Raw genomic sequence first — 21,350 nt, forward strand, 5'->3', positions numbered from 1 at the left:
CACCAGTATTCACAAAGGAAATGTCTGCTCAGGGTCTAAAATGTGATATGAATGCTTTGCTTTCTGCCCAGTCTGTAAGGAAATAATTCATTTGTGTTTTGAAGACTCTTTGAAACAATATACTTACAGATAATCTGTGAGTCATCCTGTAATGCTATGTAATATTACTACTTAGGATCATGTCTCTTCCCTTTCGGCTAGAATGTAAATGGCCTCTTTAGCCACTGTGGTAAATAATGTGATAAGAAAAGAATCAAACTAAATTCAAATATGGAAATGGGTTAATTGGGAATTAGTTTTTCACCTAAATTCCCCCAAAACGTATGCCTGAGAACATGCTTATTCATCCTTTCCAAAGTATTACTGTTTGGAACCGTTATAATCATCAAAATATTATATTGCATACTGGTCTATTCACCCACTGCCATTTGCAAACTGTTTTTAGTTCAACATGTGTTTGTTTTATAACCAAGCTTCTGAAAATATCCTATCAAGACGAAGCAGCATTATTGAAGCCCGACATCTTTGAATTTGTGTCATATTGTGAGAGTCATTTCATGGTAATATCTAAATCTTTTTTTTTTTTTCAATTTTGATATCTAGTGTTGTTAATTTTTATGAATATCGTGGTATGTTGTTTTAGCAATGTGTAGACTGGTTAGCAGGTCCATCTCACAGAGCAGAGGTTGTGGGTTTGAATCCTGCCCTGGCCTTCTTGTGTGGAGTTTGCATGTTCTCCCTGTGCCTGCTTCGGTTTTCTCCAGGTACTCCGGTTTCCTCCCACATTCCAAAAACATGCATCAACGCTCTAAATTGTCCCGAGGTATGAATGTGAGTGCAAATGGTTGTTTGTTTATGCGTGCTCTGCGATGACCTGGCAGGGGTTACCCTTCCTACTGCCCGAAGACAGCTGGGATAGGATCCAGCACACCCGCGACCCTTGCGAGCATAAGTGGATCAGACAATTGGATGCATCCTTTGAAACTCCTAATTCCTTAAAAACTCATAAAAAGAAATGATATTTGGGTCAAAAGTGTTCACGTGGAAGGTTAAACTGCAGGGATTTTTTGCAGACTTGAGGCTCTTTATGAACAGAAAACATGGCCACTACTGTCGAGCAGCACGCCCAGTGCAATGCCTGTGCATGGCTTGCAGAATCCATTTCGCACATGTTTAAAGATTGGATCTGTGTGCTTACATGAAATGTAAATGTAAAACAAAACAAAAAACACGTTAAGTTTTTTTTTTGTTTTTTTTCGCTCAGAGGGGTGATCAACGTTCAACTTAAATTTGAAAAAAAAGATTTGGGTGAATGATGCATATTGATTAAATTGGAGTTGGGGCGGTGTCATGTTTTTCTTACCTTTCCGAGGAGCCTTGGGAAAGGGGCTCTCTGGTTCTCAGTGACAGTCATTGGAGGAACCAGCAGGGATCTCTTCAATCTATGTGGCAGACCGATGATCTAAAACAGAAAAAACACAGCACATTAACCATTGCTGCACCATAAACAATTTCCTCCAAACAAGAAGAAGGGATATCTACTTCCACCGAGCAGTCAATTATAGATTTGACGATTGTCAATGGTTAGAGGGGTTTCTCTTTTCACTTTATTGAGGATGGAGAAAATAACACGGAGTTTGATAAGGACGGAGAAGGGGTAATCATGCAACCATTGAGCTTGCAGCATCAGTTGGTGAACAGATAAAATTGGAGATTGTCGAGGGAAATTAGCTGAAGTTTATATCTAATTGTCTGTTCGTTCAGCCCCGTACAGAAAAAACAAAGGGAAAAAAATGCGTTGTTGGAATCAGAAGCAAAGATTTGAGGTCATTTAGATGAAAAAAAAAGAATAGCATTTGTTCTGAGATAAATGTTAGCTGGATATTTGAAGATGGTACGATAATGTACATCAAATGACAACTACACGGCTTTGGTGTTTGCTGCCAATATTCTATCAACACAACAGTAACCAGGTGATTATTATTATGACCATAATGAGGAAACTGACCAAAAGAAAGTAACGTAACCATAGACTTTGTGATCTCGCAACAAAGACAAGTTTCTATTTGATTTCCGACACGAAAAAAACAAAAAAAAAACAATAGGTATACACATTGGCATACACAACAAGCTATACTGATTTAATGAACCAGTAACAACCACTGCAGATGGTTTTGACAAAGTGAAACTGTGTTCAGGCAGAAGGAGCGGATCACACAGATTGTAGCTCTCCAAAACACAATTGTGTCAACTAATTTCATCTTCCACCCTCATGCTGTTGTTTGTGAACAATGAGATGCTTCCCCACCTCCACCCGCGCACTTCTGATTGGATGTGAATGATTAAAATTGTTTGTCATTGACATATCAACAGGAAGACCGGAATCCTGGCTGCTAACATATGGATGATAACCTACAATCAAGAGAACCTGGAAACTATCCACACACCTGAACAAGAGCCCAGAGAGTCAACACACACCGAAATACACGCATGCACATCCCGAAAAAAAATTATGTATTCATTTTTCAAATGTAGCAAAATCTCAAAAGTTGAACACACCAAAACAGTTCCAACAAGCCGATTGAAAGATAAAGGCAACACAACTGGTGGGCATCGCATCTGTGTCATAGTCGAGAGGGTCTGGGTGTGAAAGGTTTGTATTTTGCTTGCTTGGCGGCAGCCCGGTGGCCCAGTGTCGACCTCACAGTGCAGAGGTACCGGGTTCAATTCCAGCTCCAGCCTCCCTGTGTGGAGTTTGCACGTTCTCCCCGTGCGTGCGTGGGTTTCCTCCAAGTACTCCGGTTTCCTCCAGCATTTCAAAAACATGCATGGCAGGCTGATTGAACACCCAAAAATTGTCCCTAGGTGTGAGTGTGAGCGCGGATGGTTGTTTGTCTCTGTGTGCCCTGCGATTGGCTGCCAACCGGTTCAGGTGTCCCCCGCCTACTGCCCGTAGACGGCTGGGATAGGCTTCAGCACCCCCCGCCACCCTTGTGAGGAAAACCAGATCGGAAAATGGATGGATGGATGGATGCTTGCTTGGCTTAGTTACTGTTACTGACACGTCTGCCCAAATTCCCAAATCATGCTTTTGAAGTAGGTAAATCTGTTGGACAAATATTTAAGTAGAACTTATGACACACACTGTGTCGTGCTCACACGAGCCAATTCATGAGTTGAATCCAGTATCATGCATAAAGTCATGTTGATAGATCCGATAGTCTCATTCCCCATGAAACAAAAGTTGCCGGGCACATACAGTATGTTGCAGCTGCACACAACACACCTGCAGAGACAATAGCGCTCAAACACACATCATTTGTCATTGACATCTCCATTTAAACCACAATACTGAGGAAAGGACATTGTTTCAAGCGAGTCTCCTTGCTGCTCAATTTATTCCCTCGATGAAGACATGTCAACGCAGGATCAAGGACCTTCGAAATAAGCACGTGAGACGCACCAATATTTTTATTGCGGCCTAATTAATGGTAATGTCTGCCGCATTCGTGTATTTGAACTGTGACAAATAAATACAGTTCCCTGCTCATCCACCCTTTTGGCTTGAAATAAAAATTTAATAAAAAAATGTCACCACTGAAGTGAAAGGGAGCAAATGTGACTGCTCAGGGATGGGCAGGCTCTCAAGCAATCTCGCACAGCTGCTGGAATGATTAGAAGTGACAAATGTAGCCTGGACATTACTCGGGTCTTTAGTGAACATGCTGGAGATTTTAGGGGAACATCCTGTCAGTAAGGCAACAATTCTTGCACCAATAAACACACTCATATAGGCAATTTTATTTAGTTTTTTGTTAATTTGTGCAAAAACAAGAAAAAAACCCTTCTCACGCAGAATTACTTTATAAAAGCACGGCACAATGAAATGACATTGTCGCACAATGGATTGCGATCAAAGCATTCCATGGCTATTCGATATTGACAGCTGCATAATTTCTAGTTTAAAGTCTAATTTACTCACCCGATATTGACCCGCATGCATCAATCAGATTCCGACTGGCTTGTTAGCAGGGCTTTGGTATGTGTGATGCCTTAATAGGGTGCACACGTTGCCTCCTGCAACATCATCCACATTGAAAGCCATCCGTACTGTAATTGAAATTTGACACCTGGTTGAATAAAATGACTGATTAATGGGCAGACTAAAGGGTTTTAGATGTGCCCTAAATAAAAAAAGAACCTGTCATGAGCAATAAAACTTGCCGTCCTGTGCTAAAGAAGAAACATAAACTCTTAATATAGCACATTTTCCTGCAGGGCGAGCAGCCAAATTAGATCAGTTTAGATCCTGTTAGAAGATATTAGATGAAGTGATGCAGGCGGTTTTGGTGGTTTCATTTGCAATGCAGATATCCCTTTTGTCCTTCCATTTTTTTTTTTTAATAGCCCATAGTGCAACACTGTATTGACCGCACACAAATGCGGTGTGCGTATAAACAGGGCTTTGTTTGTGTGTTGACTGTTGACTGTTCTGTTCTTGGCTGTCAGTGTGTCTGGCACACCTAGTTGAAAAAGAACAAGAAAGAGGCACCACTAGGTCATTTGTCTACAGCAGTGCCAACACTCAGACGATGAGGGTAATGGTGAGGCTTCCATCCGTCCAGCACTCACGCCACGAAGCGTTTTACCTCCTGCTCCCCTTCCAAAGGTCAGATAAACACAATGAAACAGTAATCATAAAGAGCCAGACCAGAACCAGCCGAGATACACATAGTGATGTCTGAAATGACCACTCTTACCAAACCCGTTGAGCTATGACCTTCCAAATGTCAAAGAGAGAAATATTAAACTGGACATGGAACTGTTAAACTGCTAGATGATGGGTTTTTAAGCACAAGCCGTAAGAACTCCGACCTGAGTCCCGTGGCCAGAGATGAGTGTATTAAAGCCTTGAAGCTGAGGTCTCAGCTGTGACATACAGCATGTATAAATGAGATCTGAAGCCCCGTGTTTTGGTGCTCACATGTCATTTCCGTTACCATTTAACCTCATTAGAGTTAGAGGTGAGCAGGAGTTTGTCCCAGCTGACTTTGGAGAGGCGGGGTGCATCCTCCTCACTTGTCGTACTCTGATTCTCCCAGGGACAGTCGATGGATGAAAACTAAAGGTCATCCAATGTCTAAAATTTACAAGTAATCGTCCTGAAAATTTATAGAAGAATTTGTACTTATGCGCACAGCAACCTCTGAAAATGTTACTTTGTAGAATGATCGCCGCAATAATACAGATTTTACGGCAATAGCATTTTCCTATTTTTCGCTCACTTCAGAAGCATATTTCACTTAAAGGGGAAAACGCCTCATCCATAAAATACAAAATATCGGGGCGATTGTTGTGTATTTTTATTAGGTTGGTAGGGGTATAAGCAGGTCAGACAGGCAGATGCTATAGGTACCGTGGACCATAGGGGGTGCTAAAATTGTCTGAAATTTACAGACAGCATGACTATATTCAAAGAAATGATCACAAATAACTCTTTATTTCTCGTAAAAAGGAAAGAGGAGCAAATTGAAATCAAAATAAACATTTCAATAAGTCCAGAGGAGAAAGGTGAATCAATGTGAAATCAGCTTTCTTGCCCAGGCAGAGCATAAGCACTGTGCGTCACCTGTATTGAATTAACTCGAGTGCCTGCCCTGGTTTCTGTACATTTCTCAATGTATGATGGTGGCAGTTAAACAATAAATTGGTATCAAATGCATATTAAAGGAAGTCAGAATCAATTTTAAAAAAATCATGAATTAGGAGTTTCAAGTTATTTGTTGTTAAATGAATAAGTCGAAACAATATTGACAGCCTCATTTGTTGTGGAGACAAGTGGAATACGAGAAATTAAAATAAAATGGTTTCTGATGTTTGTTACAACTTTGACATGCAATAACACATTATCTCTTGTTATTTTTGTAGATTTTTCTCCAAGTCCAAAATCTAACTCCAATGCAAATGTTCTAGTTGCCGCTCATTGCCAGTGACTAATCTAAGGATTGAACATGCTGAACTGTCAAATCACTCTGTAGTAAAATAAAAAAAGAGACAAAATAAAAACATTGCTTCATCATTGAATAAAATTCAGATAAAAGCCACTGTGGATGAGTTAATCTCTTTCACGCAGCTAAACTGTCCATATTTTCAATAACGAGAAACCTAACCTTGAACATGATACAACCAACATAGATTGAAATTTCAAGCAATACCACACAAATATTCGTACAAGTAATAATAGACTGAAAAAAGAGTCTGTTGAATTTACATTTAAATGCATACATTAAAATGATTACGGTTTGCCCAAAAAAGGTGTTGCCACAGCAAGTCACTCACATGATTTGTTTGACAGTAATGAAGCAGTCATGAAATTATGAAAATGTTTCATTTTATATTTTAGTTAAAAATGTTACGGTTTTTGTAAGCCTATGTAAATTGTCGACAAAGGGGGGCACAGAACATAAAATCTTGCCAAAGTTGACACATTGACGAGTGCCAACCATGGGCATGAGTGGAGCTCATGTCATACATTTTGGTGACAAATGATTGCAGTTTTCTAACTTATCACACTTTTTCTCCGCTTATGTTGCACCAAACGGTGCAAATGAATAGGAATTAATCCGAAAGAAGCGAAATTCGTTGCACGAACGTGTATTGACAATAAAGGCAATTCAATTCAATTCAATAGACTGCCCCATGTGACAGACTACTCCGGTGTGCTCAACTCTCGTAATTTAAAAATAAGCAGAAGTGGGCATCGACGGTCCTCCACTAAGTCCATTCATGAGCTGCCCTAAGTATTTCAGTCCAGCGCAGTCCCGTTTGAGTCGTAACGATTGACCAGGAAAATGCTCATTGCATCTCACAATGGCGCACAATGGAGAAAACACTGCTCAATTCTGCCTGTGCAACATCAAAATACCAAAAGAAAAGAAATTGTACCCATGCGCACAGTTCGACTGCGCTATACGCTCGACTTGAGCTCGGCACAAATATTGGGCCCTTTATGTTCATGATAAAGTAAGAGAAAAGGGGGCATAAAATGTGATTTTATCCTGAAATGTTTCTCATTTGAAGGCCCAACGTACTCCTTTTCTGATCAAGTGAAAACCAAAACCAACTCTGCGTGCGACCATTTGTGTGCGTTTAACTTTGAAATCCTATATGTGCAGGCAGCCATGAGGGGGTGTCATTGTCTTCTGAGTCGGGAATTACTGTGGCAGCAATGTCACGTCCTTGTCTATTCTGCCATTTTTACTTTCAATGCTATATTGAGAAGTGTCATTACTCATTTCTGACAATGTGTTGGAGTCCTGGTGAGAAATGGATAACATCAAGGCCAACCCCAGCCAGCAGTGACAAGGTTGTGCAGATAACTGTGGAGGAGAATGTGAGATCTGCTACCAAGTGAATGTGAAACTGTCCCAATGAAGCATTCCATTCGCTTAGTTAATCGGTACTGACTCAACGTGATTTTCGAAGTCATCACCGCCGATGACAAATGAACTGAGAATTATGATGACTCCGCCATGTGTCCGGTATAAGTAATCTTAAATTAATAGTAATGGTCATGGGCGGTGTAATTTTAATTGAAGTGTTGAGCTTTCAGGTGGCCTATGTGCCCTGTCTATGTCAATGCAGTGTTCATATTGAATTGCATTAGCTATTGGACCATGTCGTGACAACAAAAAGGTATGTTAATGCGCTGAAACAATAAAGACACACCTGCAGAAGTGCTGAAAACTCAAGTTCGGTACAAGCGTGTGTATGCTTGCTTTGGTTTTTGCTTCATCAATAAATGTGTTGCCATGAGAATCAAACGAATGACTCATGGCTGACTGTTTCATCGGTACACAGTGAAATTTTGTCTTGGTTTGCACTTTTACATGGCATTCAGCATTTTGGTTTCCATACTAACAATAAATCCGACCATGAATAAGAAATAATTAGCATGCCAAAAGAGCCTATTGAATGTAAAGCCTAACCAAACGGTGCAAATAAATAGGAATTAATCCGAAAGAAAAAGACAGACAATAGGATACGCAGTCAACAGAATTACTGAGTGGAATGGTGACAGAAAAAGATTATAATGTGTGCTGTTGTGCTGTGTATGCAAGATGTCCTGTCTCAGTCATATCCAGACGGCCTCAGTCAATATTCAAAGCTGGGTAAGAGAAAAATCTATTTGCCTTTGCAGGATGAAAATATGACTGTCAATGGAATGTTAAAATCATTGCATTTGCAAAATAAAAGCAGGAAACATCACAAAACCTGAATAAATAGGCTTATGGACTTAGATTATTTCACCCCTTATCACTTGTTCAGTTGGAATGATGCTAGCCTGTCTGTGCCCCCACAAGAGAAGAACATTTTCCGCGCAACTGCCGTTGTGCGCAGCGGGACAAAAAAAACATCCCGAAATAAGGCACACAGTCCATCTGGAGATTATGCATTTGTCAAACTGAAATGGATTCAGACACTATTTTGCAAATGATCTCTTTTAATTCAGACTTCTATGAGCAGTGAGACATTTATTTATTTATTTGACAGCCTCCTTTTTTTGCCTCCGGGCTTGTCTGAAAACAAACTAATAGCTCATGGAATTATCATCACCTTTCCTCAGTAAAGCCGCCGGATATTTCCATTCGGCGTTTAAGAGAGAATCAAGACAAAATTGTGCTCCACTTTTCTAGACACTTTATTGTGCTTTCAGTGTCAAAACAGAATTTCCGCTAAATAACACCCATGCACCTCAATTTTGACAACCAAGTTGACTGAGTGGTACGGAGGAGATTTAAAGCTGAGTGTCAAAGCCCGAGGTTTTCAGCAGAGCTTTTCTCAAGACAAACTACCTGAACTACTGTCAACTGTTTCAATGTGTCATCTGTTAGTTATTGAGGCCGAAAAAGAACACATGTTTGATGGTCCACTTGAGACGGTGCAGAGGCGTGTGGGGGGGACGACAGGAAGCACAGAATGTGCATAAAGAAAGGAACAATAGATGTACGATTATATGAGACTCAAAGCTAATGGAGTTTGAACATGTTAATTGATGAGGACATAACGTGAGCTTTCAACCGCCCTCCCTCGTGAGAACACTATGCTAATAGTTGAGGGAGATTTTTGCTTTCTGGCTGGGGCTTGTAACAATTGTTTTCGTCTCTGCCTCATTCGCAAAACTACATGATTGTTTTCACTCGGCAATTAAACACTAATTAAACAAATTAATTCAAAGCTATGCAAGGATTTGAATCAATGGACGTTTATTGATCTAGACTGCAATAGATATAAACGAGTCAAAATACAATCCACTGTATTCTATTCGGGGAGGTGTATGGTGAGTTTTGTGTAGATGCAATAGGATTTTAGCCAAGTTCAATGTAAAATCATCAATATATTCTCAACCCTTTAATGAATACTGAGTGACCATTTAGTAACCTGCAAAATGCAAAATATATAAGTTGTTACGGTTGCAGCTGTAGTGAAAGTGCAATATAGGTAAAGATGTATGATATTGTATTGTATAATAAAGTCATAACAATATTTGGCCCATAAACAATGCTTTTCAGTTCAAAATAATCATGTTAGTTCGTTGGACTGACAAACAAACTACAGAGACTACTCAACACATTGAACATTAAACACTTGGTAAGCAGAAACAGCTCTTATCTGTGATCTCATTCGGGGAGATGTGAAGTGTTCTGATCGTGAACTTTTGATATTATGCAATACTCAACTCAACTTAACTATATTTAGAGAGCACTTTATTCAAACAACCACTGCGGCATACAAAGTGCTACACATGCAGCAAAAATAAGACACGCCAACAAATGAAAAAGCTAAATACATGAATAACAAAGACACTAAAAAACACAAAAGCAGTAAATCTAAAATCAAGTCTTCTGCTGAGTCTGAAGTCAAAGAATAAAGATTATTTTTAAGATGAGTTTTAAATATGGGCATTGACGGGACTTGCCAAATGTTCAGTGGGAGGTCATTCCAAAGGGAGGCACCAGCAATGGAAAAGGCTTTATCCCATTTATGTCCTTGGTACCTCTAATACCATCTGCTCCTCAGACCTTAGGCACTGGGCAGGCACTGAAGGGTGTAGCTCAGAGAGGTAAAAGATTTTACAGTTTGAAAACAAATCATAGCATTTTAAAAAGAACTGTAAAATGCACAGGGAGCCACTAAAGGGATGCCAGAGTAGGCATTAGTACCAGTCAAGAGGCGAGCGGCATCATTCTGGACCAACTGGACCCGCTTGATGGAGGATTGACTGACTCCAAAATAAAGTGCGTTACAGTAATCCAGCTCAGACAAAGGCATTTATTACTCTTTCAAAGTGTTGTTGAGAAAGGTGAGGCTTCACTTTACCCATCTGCCTCAGATGAAAGAAGAACAACAGCACCAATTTGCCGGACCAATTAAAATCACTGTCCAGTTTAAGACCCAAGTTCAAGACTGTTGACTACAGAGAGGCAGTCAGGGGGCCCAAGTCAGGAGGATGCGATGTACAAGAGCCGCTAGGACCAAACACCATCATTTCTGGGGCGCACACTTAGATTTAATATATGAAGGTGTGTCATTTGTGGAAACATTCTCTCGGTTTAAAAAATAAAACTAATCTTCCAGAATATTTTAACTCTGTACAGTTAACTGTTATACGCTCAAATGCATCTGTCATTATCAACAGATTTCCTTGCAAAAAATATGTGTGCATAACACTTAAATGTGAAGACAAGGCCTCAAATAACATTGGAAAGCAACGTAGAGGTGCAGATTGCCAACACCATATGGTAAAAATTCAATAAAAGTCTGTAACTGTAACACAGCCGGCCGGGACCACGGTGAGAGGTGAAAAGCAAAAAGACTGGCATTAAATAAAGGCAGAGCTGGAGAAATGAGGCCAGTGGGGCACTGAGTGCTCCACCAACGGTAGATGATCTCTGGGAGCTGAAGGGAACACAAAATGTGTCTTGAATGCCTGGGAACATTTTCCCTATCAGCTCACTGAGGTCTGACTGACCTAAACCAAAATGTGGGTATTGGATGATATGGAACTCTGGTGCTGATTTTGTATTTATTGGCTACAAAATTTACTTTCTCTACGCAGACGTTGAAGATCATTGTACACTACTGATAGGTTCTTTGCAATCAAGAACATTTAGATGGTCACTGTCTGTGGGAACCAGGCCACTCCTGCTGTGAGAAACGGTGTTGTGTTGTCGTATCTCATTTCTCTTAGATCAGGGCTAGGCAAACTACGGCCCGCGGGCCGAATCCGGCCCGTTGGTCCTTTTAATCCGGCCCGCCGAAGGTCGGTCCACAATTAAGGTTCGATGTGAATGATTGCATTCATTTCAATTGGACTTGTAACGACAGGCATTTCACCGCCAGGTGGTGCATTGACTTGAAGTTGCAGAACACAGGGGGGGGGGATCTTTTCGACCACCTAGGACCTCTGTATCGCTCTACTTCTACTGGTCTGATCACAACCCATCTGCAGAAATGCACAGGCTAAAATAGGTCATCAACAACACTGTCGTCATTTTAAAAAAGTATATTAATACAGTACTTTCATGCTTTTGTTCTGTTGATGTTTGATATGGACTGTCAACAAATGCAGTTTATTTTTTTTAATGTACCATAGCTCGTGCTGACCTGGCCCTTCTGTCAAATTTTAAAAGTCAATGCGGCCCCCGAGCCAAAATGTTTGCCCACCCCTGTCTTAGATACATAAACACACTTACTGTACATATTTAAGGAAATTGCTGTTTGTTTAATTTTTCATGATACACAAAGGATATTATATCACACTATTGACTTACTTATACGTGAAGTCAAGATGGCGCCCGAGTAGGCAGCCGTCAGCAAGTGCTCTCATGAGCCTTGCTTTTTTGTTGTTGTTGTTTTTGTGTTTGTTTTGTCACTTTGTGTTTGTTGTTACGTCGTGTGGACCTGATGTGGACTTTTTTCAGCATTTTTTGGCCACGGCATTCATCAAGGAGGAGACTCTGTGCTCGGTGGTTGCACCTTCTCGGCAGCATGGGTATACCAGCACTGTTTTTGACTGGGAGGAATGTCGGCGCCATTTGACTGTCGTTGCTGGACAGTCCCGGGGCGCTTGTGTCTTGCGCCTGTAATGGGCAGCATTTTTCACAGCCCCGCTTTGTTCAGCGGAGAGATCGGTGCTGTTGAACGGTCTGCGGCTGGATGGATGTAAGGCTTGAGGAGCCGACGATGAGAAGAAAGGAGCGTTAGCGCGGAGCGCCGATGCGGATTTGGAACTGGGAGTCGCGGCTTGGAGTTTGAAGCGGATTACGTGGGACAGGAGAAGTGAACTCATCTCTTTTCGTCAATGGACGCTACAGCTTCGTGTTTGCTTTCAAAACTTAGCTTGTAGCAGATGTGTGCACATTTTCAGCATGACATCTCTGATCCACTGGTGAAAGGACACTTTGATCCTCTCCTCTTTCATCTAGAACTGCTTCAGACAACAAAGTGTATGCAGAAAAGTGGTGAAGATTGCACGACTGTCTGTGTCCTATGTGTTGTGTTGTGTTATTTTTGTTATTTTGACTTCAAAATGGCGCCGCGAGAGTGGCTGCCTTTCCAGCAGCTCCTATATTTTGTTGTTCTACTTCTTCCTTTCATAACTTTGCTGCTGTGAATTGGGAATTTCTCCATTGCGAGACTAATAAAGGTTTTTCTTATCTTACTGTGCACTAATGACAGGAAATTGGAACAATGTTGGTGGTCTGTGAACGTCTTCTGCAATTCCCACTCTTCTAGAAAAGCTTTCACCATTTTAATGGTGTGTAATGACACAATATTATGTGGTGCTTGAAAGATCAATGTTTTCATTTCATTCCTTAAAAAAGTCTGGCAGTGAAAGAGTTTTACACACACACACACACACACAAAGATTTGGTTACACGTGGTCTTGACTCACCTCGAGAGCATGTCCTGATTCAAATGGTAGTCCAGTTATGGTCACCCGTGCCATGTCATCTGCATGAGCACTAAGCCCTTGGATGAACATGATCGGCCCGCTGTATGTCACGTCTTGCATGGGTACCAAATTGAGGTCCTCATCGACATGGAAGTTGGCGACAGATACCTCAAAGGCCACATCTTCATTCCCAGCACAATCATCAAATTCAACTGCAAATAAACATAGAGGGAGAATGTCAGACGATGAAGTAAATAGGAAAATCATTTTCTGACTTATTTCCCTGTAAAAAGAACAATGGGATGCTTTGCCAAATGTTCCACACATACTGTATTAGGCAGAAAAACAGTGACCCTGAAGACAAAACTACACAGCAAAAAATACAACATGCTCCAAAGGTGTTGGCTCCAAGAAAGGTGCTTGGAAAGATCAAATTCACATGCGGCCCAAGTAATACTTTTGACCTGCTGCTTGTTTACATTGTTTACATTTTAAAATGGCTGTTTACATACAATTACTGAATCCTGGGCTGTGTAAAGACTCTGGGTATGTCAAAAACATTGGTTCGTTTTAAAGATTAAACACAGCTGAAATCGTAAAAGATATGCAATATGAAATGTGAATTTGTTATTCATTGCTGTCAAGCATTTTGGCTATGTGCGCATGCAGTTTGTTTCAAGTGTGCACTAAAAGTTAATTATGATAAACAGTTGCAAGAAAAACTCAGCCAACACTTAAGATTTTGGAAAATTACTTTAGCAGGAGCCAATCGGAGTCAAGAAATCACCCAATCTAGAGTGCTATGACCTTAAATAAAAGAGCAAATTACACCAAAGCTTCCAAGAATATGGCTAAACAGAAACGGCTTTGGAAAAAGGAACGTCTCTACATCGTTATTACAGGTCTGATCTACAACTACAGAAGATCTTGGGTTGATGTTGTTGCTGACAAAGGAAGCATTAACCAGTTATTAAAGCCAAAGGTTCTCATACTTTTTCCCACTGTGCACACATTGAAGTATTTGTTGAATTTACTCCATTTCATTTAGTCAAGTAGTTGCTCAAAATAAAATCATCTGAATCCAGGTAAATTTTGTAAGTAGACTATACATCAACAAAAGACATCTGGCTCCATATATATATATATATGTTTGTGTGTGTACATATATATATATATATATATATACTGGTATATGTGTAACATACTGTATATGTAACATTTATTTTGTGAATGCAAACACTTTGTGGGTAGAAAGAAGAAAGAAGAAAAACAATCTTGCTGCTGTAGACTGTAAATTTCCCCAGTGTGGGACAACTAAAGGATATCGTATCTTTTATATATACATATATATATATATATATAGAGAGAGAGAGAGAGATTCAGTTATTTTTGTGCAGCCACTTGATGAAATAAAATTGAGTAGATTCAACATACCGTTTTTAAGTGCATGTTGTGTTTTGTACAAACATGGAAACGATCACATTACATTTTATGACCAGCTTATATGGGAGGGAATTACAAAGCTTTTCTTTCAAATGAATATTACGTGAATAAAACACGTTGAACAACACAAAAAATCCTGAATATATAAGCATTTAATTGGAATTAAACACAAATCATGAGAGATGCTAATGCCACAGACGATGACCAGTCAACATCCAGCTTTTGAGTCATATTTCTCTCTTTGGTGGAATTCCTAATTGCACAACTTGAGGGCGATCCATCAAGTATCAAGTATAAAGTACAACGTTATTGTCAAATGTGCTGTATGTGCTAACATACAACACAGATGAAATTTCCTCGCTCCTAAACAGACAACAGGAGTAGCCGCTGCGGGTGCCCGCGCCGCCATCAAATGACAAAATAAAAGAACACAACACATAAAACAGACAGTTGTGCCATCTTTACTACTTTTCCGAGTGAGGTTCCACTGCATTCGAAAAATTTGCTTAGAATTAGGCTTATTTTTCACATGGAGCATGTCTCGCCTGACCGAGGCGAGATGCTGCCAGGAATGCTGCCTTTTTTTATTTTTTATTTTTCAAATAGTCACTCCTACAATCGAACCTCACTGTTACAACATGATTCCCTTGTCCTCCCCCACTGTGGATCCCGGAGTGCGGGATCCCACAGGAAGTGAGCAAGTGTTGATGTGTACACGTGTTGTTGATTAGGGAGGCAGGTGCAACAAGGAGTCACATTGTGTTGTGAAACTCTGCGTGGGTCTCATATTGCACAACAAAAGAATCCGCCTCAGAACATATGCTGTTTTGTATCACTTCTTTCTTAGTATGAGTTTGATGCCCGCTTGACATGAATCATTTCTGATACCATATTTACCCCATTTGCTTATTTACACGCAAGCCAAAGCATTTTTACATGAAATAAATAAAAGATATGCATCATAATTTTCAAAACAGTGCAAAATATACCCTCTTTGTTATGTTCCTCCGGGACCGCAGAGGCATGCCACATTTGCTGAGACTAAAGGACTTCATCAATCATGGATGATTTGCTTTTATCTAACAAAGCACAAAACATTGGACTTGAAAGCAAAAAAAACATTTGTACAGGTGTGGACGGGCTTCAGCACGGCCCGGTTCACATGATGCGGTTACTTCACATTAAGGTAATTGATATAGATTTCAGATCTTCTTTTTCTGACCTCCACTCTCTGAAGATGAAACAACTGTGGTCAACAGCGAGAAGTCAACATGTTGTGCATTAACAGACATCAAATGCCACGCATTTGCATTGATGGCAGGACTTATTGCTAGCCACCTTCCAAAGGTAGCTACATCTACCCATACACCCAATTTCTGATCCACTTTATTCTCACAAGGGGTGCTGGAGCCTATCCCAGCTGTTTTCGGGGAGTAGGCGGGGGACACCCTGAACCGGTGGCCAGCCAATCGCAAGGGACACAGAGACGAACAACCGTCCGCGGTTACACTCAGACCTAGGGACAATTTTAGAGGGTTTCAATCAGCCTGCCATGCATGTTTTTGGAATGTGGCAGGAAACTGGAGTACCCGGAGAAAACCCACGGAGGCATGGGGAGAACATGCAAACTCAACACAGGAAGGCCAGAGCCAGGATTGAACTCACGTCCTTTGCACTGTGAGGTCGACACGCTAACCACTCGACTACCAAAGCCGCCCAGTTCGTACATGGGCCCAATATTCACAGACAGCATCAGTGCAGTCATGCATAAAGTGTTTCTCACTGTCTCATATCTAAGTTTTGGAACAGATGGTGTAATGCGACTCGTGTGAAATTGATTGATGTGCGGGCAGACGAATTCTGAGCTTCTCATCGTATCATTGTATTTCAATCATAAATTATAAAACAGTGTGTGTCATCCACTCTTAATTGTTGTAGACATCAATTCAGTAAACTTATTATTGTTGAACTGTTGTTGAATGGAAGTGCATAGAATTACAAGACCGTAAAGTTTGTTTGAATTTAAAAAAAAAAAGACAATACTTTATTCATCACTGTTAAAAGCACTATTCCTGTTTCGAGCTCTCACCAAAGCAGCTCCACCATTGTCTTCTCACCTTCCCATTATGTTTTGTGAAAACAATGACTTTGAACACCTCAATCCATTCCTATTCTGCCCTTATCATAACAGTGTGCACAGTACAGTGATGGTTAATGCTGCTAGACTATAAAATTAATAGTCTGAACTCTATTAGAGCACTCATTTAGCACACTTAACCTTTGTGAATGTTTTGTCGTCTGTCGTTTATCTCTCTAGCTGCACACACTTTAGTCATCCCTCCGGACAGGTTTTTTTTTTTTTCCTTCGCCATCTAGACGGACAGTTTAAGAGATATAAAAACACACAAGTGAGCAGAAAGAAACTGAAGGCATAAGAACATGACAGGGCATTGAGCAATTGCTCAAGTGGCTTCATACGCTCTCATGGCCAAGGCTTAGTCTCAATGTTCAACTGTTACTTCTGAGCACATGAGAGATGTATTCATTTCCATCCAATTTCCAAGCCTCAGTTTTATTTCAATAACACACTCTTTCGAGTCTACAAATTGCATTGCCAAATAGTGTCAGTGCCATTTCAAAGGAAGCCAAAGTGTGTTTGATGGTATTCTAATGCTGTCAGGTTTTGGAGGGTGGGGGTGATTTCGAAAGGGAGCATGGTGAGCTGGTGGCTTTGAAGTCAGACAACAATGACAGAACACAATTTAGCCCACTTACCACCGACACGTCCGGTTTCTTTTCATAGTGCTTGCCCACGCAACTGAGAAAAACGTGGATTAGGGTCACCAAAATCCCACGCTGAAGACAAGTACCGAATATGATGTGTGACGATGTGCAAGTTGGAGATTAGTTCACTTCAGGCCAAAATCTCCCATGAGGACTGAGCATCAAAGACTTATAGTCCATGGAAATGTGAGAATAGTTGCTCAACTAGCCACAAACTGCACCGCCATTGGTGCCGTGCCTTCATGCTGATGCCTCAGGATTCGTGCATTAACACTTCTGGAGTATCAATTGGTTTAACCTGTGTGTACATGTCACATCGAGAGTGTAGGTGTAGGGCATCAAGAGTGTTGGTTGAATTTCACCCTCAGGGACAAAAAAAGTCACATGCTTGTAAAAGATCAAGCACCCGAAGAACACCGACATTACATGATGACAAGATGTACATGACACATGCACACCTCGATACCCTCATTCTCATTAATGATGAAAGAGGCACTGCTTGATCTGCAAGATTATTAAAGCATAGCTCCCCATATACGTTCATTTGCTTTTGCAGTTTAATTTTTTTTTTTTTTTTTGAGGGGTAATTTCTTTTGGGTTCTACGTCCAGTCGATATGATGGGATTGAATGAGAAGCAACAGCGGGCGTCTTTCAGTTTATGCCAAGAGCACGACATGTCATCGGCTTTATTTTCAGACCAAGGCTTCTCCCAGAATTCCCGAGTCCCAGTCTCACCTCTCAGACTACCACTAACAATCTACAACTTGTGTTCACAACGGACTATTTTCATAAAACGTCAATTGGAGATTTTTTTTGTGAGTCGATCAGTCTGTACCCAGCTTCAGTGCCGTTATTTCCACAATTTGAGCTTTTTTGGAGGAATGCTGCTGCCCGTCGTGCTTATTCCAATGATTGCAATTATATTGTGTTAGAACATTATTTTCAGCACACTTATTTTAGGGGCACGTTTGACATGTTTTAGAGCAGGGGTCGCTTTTTGACTAAGAGAGACATTAAAGCAAAATATTTGGAAATGTATTTCAGTGAGAGCCATATATATATATATATATATATATATATATATATATATATATCCAGAGAGGAGCTGGAGAGAGCCTGGAAGGTAAAGGTGACAGTCGTGCCTTTGGTGGTCGGAGCACTCGGGGCAGTGACCCCCAAACTAGATGAGTGGTTGCAACAGATCCCGGGAACAACATCGGACATCTCAGTCCAGAAATGTGCAGTGCTGGGAACAGCGAGGATACTGCGCAGAACCCTCAAGCTTCCTGGCCTCTGGTAGAGGACCCGAGCTGAATGAGGAACGGACACCACCCGAGGGGTGAGACGAGGATTTTTTTTTTATATAACTGTATTTTAGAAGCGATTTCAACAAAATGTCAGTATAATAAGCCTCTGAATGTATTCTTTAAAATAATTTTGTGATAATACTCACCATTAATGTGAATGGTTTTCCGTTCCTCACGATTTCTGAAAATCCAGCAAAACTATCGGGATGAAAGTCATCTTGACGGGTCCATACGCGAAGTTACTGCTGGCTAGCTTGCACACTGCTCAGTAGCTTGCACGCTTCCTTTCGGCCGTCTCTCGCACAGTATTTTGATGTGAACGTAGCATGGGGCGTGTCAAAGTGCCGCTCTGCATTCGACCGTTTCATCGATGGTATTTTCTCATTGCAAATCAGACACACCACAGAACTTGTTCTCTCCACAAAGGCGAATCCTTCGGTTCATACGTCCCGAAGTCTACCAAACTCGTCATCTTTTTTTCTTTTCGCCATCTTTTTCGCCTAGGATTAGCTTTGAGCGAATGGCCGAGTGGGTTGATTCAAAAGGGGGTGTATACCTGTTTCCACAGCAACGGCAACGTTGGCCAGTATCAGCCGATCAAAATGGCTCCTGGAGCCAAAGAGGAAATGAAAAATCGATCGATGGATGCATTAATAAACAAGCGAGAATTATTATTTTTTTTTTTTATCTGCGAGCCAGATGCAATCATCAAAAGAGCCATATATGGCTCGCGAGCCATAGGTTCCCGACCCCTGTATTAGACTGTAAAAGTCATCTTAGTTTCAACTCACTATAAATCATACGGAAAGCCTACGGGTTGTTTCAGAAAGCATGTTACAAAATGTCACTCTGATAATGTTTATTGTTCGTGAATTGTTTTTAAAGCTATATTTAAATAAAAAAATAAAAAAAGGTCAGAAGCAGCTCTGTGAAGCACTGCCTTGCAGTTGAGGTACAGAGATTGTTGAATCAACAGCTTAAAAATGTGTTAAAGCTGATTATGATAATCTGGCATTTACGAAGTGGATCAGTCACCAACAGCTTAGTGGATGACAAGTAACTCGACAAATAGTGCACAACCGATGCCAGTTCGACCCTCAGATAGCTAATTCCAATCACACATTGCTATCGCTCACCATGAACAAAGAGACGCTGTGTTTGCTGTGCTAAATACAAAGCACATAGATGTAGAGCTAATTGATTTGTTTGCGCTCTGATCAGTGAGCCTCAATATCCAGGAAGGCGTCTTTTCTTCTGATTTGCTTTGCTGTGTCATGATTTCATGAAACTAATTCAACGTAAAAGGGAAAACAAGAGTGGTTTGCAACAGAAACCAAGACATTGTTGCGATATGGCAACCAGTACAGTTTAATTTTATACAAGGATATCTGCCATTTTCCAGACCTACACCAGTACTAATAGCCAATAAATACATTTGCCGAGTTGCTATTTAAATGGGAAGTCAAGTCAAAAAATTTCCTTTTTTTTCAAATTTTTATTGTATGAGTCCCCATTAGTCTAAAAATGACATTCTGATTAATATTGTATATGTGGAATATCATTTAAGCAGTAAAATCCACATTTTTTTAAACCAATCTTAGGGGGCATTTTGTTTTGTACTGCCACTTGCTTTCCAATGAAAATGACAACAGTACCGAAGCGCTCAGGTGGTGTCATGTTCCATATTTGACAGCAGGGGGCAGGCGTTCATGTTTGCCGCCTGCACACCAGCTATATCTAGGCGCTCCGGCAGTCGACTCACTGCCGGAGTATTCCATGCCGTGCCACTGCTGTTGCCCATACCTTCTTGAAAGAACGTAACTTTAATATTATCGATGATTGTTGCCTTTCTTGACTTCTCTCGTGGGTAATGTTAGTTTTTGCCTATTCTTACCCCTTGCAAGCGCCTTTTGTTGTCTCGTTATTGTTAATTCCTGGTTCCCAGCGTTTTCTGTTTTTCGTTTAGACGGGGTTCTTTTTGGTTATAATAAATATTATTTTTGTAACAAAGTTCCTTTCTGTGCCTGCTGTTTCGGTGATCCACTTATTCCCGTTTTTGGATGTTACGCACGAAGCGACTCCTCTGCCGTTTCGAGCGTAACGTGACAGGTGGTGGGCCACGACTGGCAGCAACTCGTTTTTACCACACGCTTCACTATTTCATGCATTGGTACATAATATTGTAGATATGGTTACGTATTGTTGTAAAACACAATATATGTGTACTGTACTGAATATACTGTGATTCGGTGGCGCCTGCAGGTAGCTCTGTTGCTTCAATCAGGAAATGGGCATGTGCAGTGGAGTTCCATGCAGCTTGCTTTCTTAAGAAACACCAACATCTGTCAGCCAATCATAACATTTATGTCACGGCCCTGCTCAGAGCCACGTCAGAGGAGGTTGTTAAAACAGGTTCCATTGTTATCAGGCAGCATCGAAAACGTGAAAGGGAAGATCAACTACTCAGAGCCGAACGAGGCCATTCTGGTGTGGAACCAGTACAATGGAAAAGCGGCTATGGAGTATATCCAATATGCATTGATACATTGTCATTACTGTCCAAAATAGAGAAAAATCCCACAGTTGGACGATTGCTCTAAATGGCCTTAGAATTGGTCAAATCGAAAGATCCTCAGGTATTATTATTTAGAAACAAGGACAATCTAGCTCACCCGCGCTGGAACAGAAATATAAAGACAACTGAAAACAAAGAAAAACAGTAATATGCCAAAAAATTATTTCTAATCATTTCTTTCATGATTGTTTCAAATCATCTCCCCAATGGCAGTGGATAAATCTCGTCAAGACTCTTATCGCTCTTTTAAATAAATCCGAACTTGGATCGAAACAGAACAGA

General features: G+C 40.7%; 1 protein-coding gene across 1 annotated transcript in view; it reads right to left on the reverse strand.

The window, feature by feature from the left end:
* Nucleotides 1–21,350, reverse strand: part of cdh13 (cadherin 13, H-cadherin (heart)) — a 267,321-nt gene that overhangs the window by 155,988 nt on the left and 89,983 nt on the right. The window contains exons 3-4 of the mRNA XM_086108938.1: nucleotides 12,959–13,170; nucleotides 1,364–1,462 (exon numbers count right to left, since the gene is read on the reverse strand). Coding sequence (XP_085965064.1) covers nucleotides 1,364–1,462; nucleotides 12,959–13,170 — 311 coding nt within the window. The remainder of the gene's footprint in view (nucleotides 1–1,363; nucleotides 1,463–12,958; nucleotides 13,171–21,350) is intronic.

Source organism: Hippocampus guttulatus, chromosome 4 (genome assembly GCF_054856545.1).
Source record: "Hippocampus guttulatus isolate MCC_2025c chromosome 4, RoL_Hgut_1.0, whole genome shotgun sequence".
NCBI lineage: Eukaryota > Metazoa > Chordata > Actinopteri > Syngnathiformes > Syngnathidae > Hippocampus > Hippocampus guttulatus.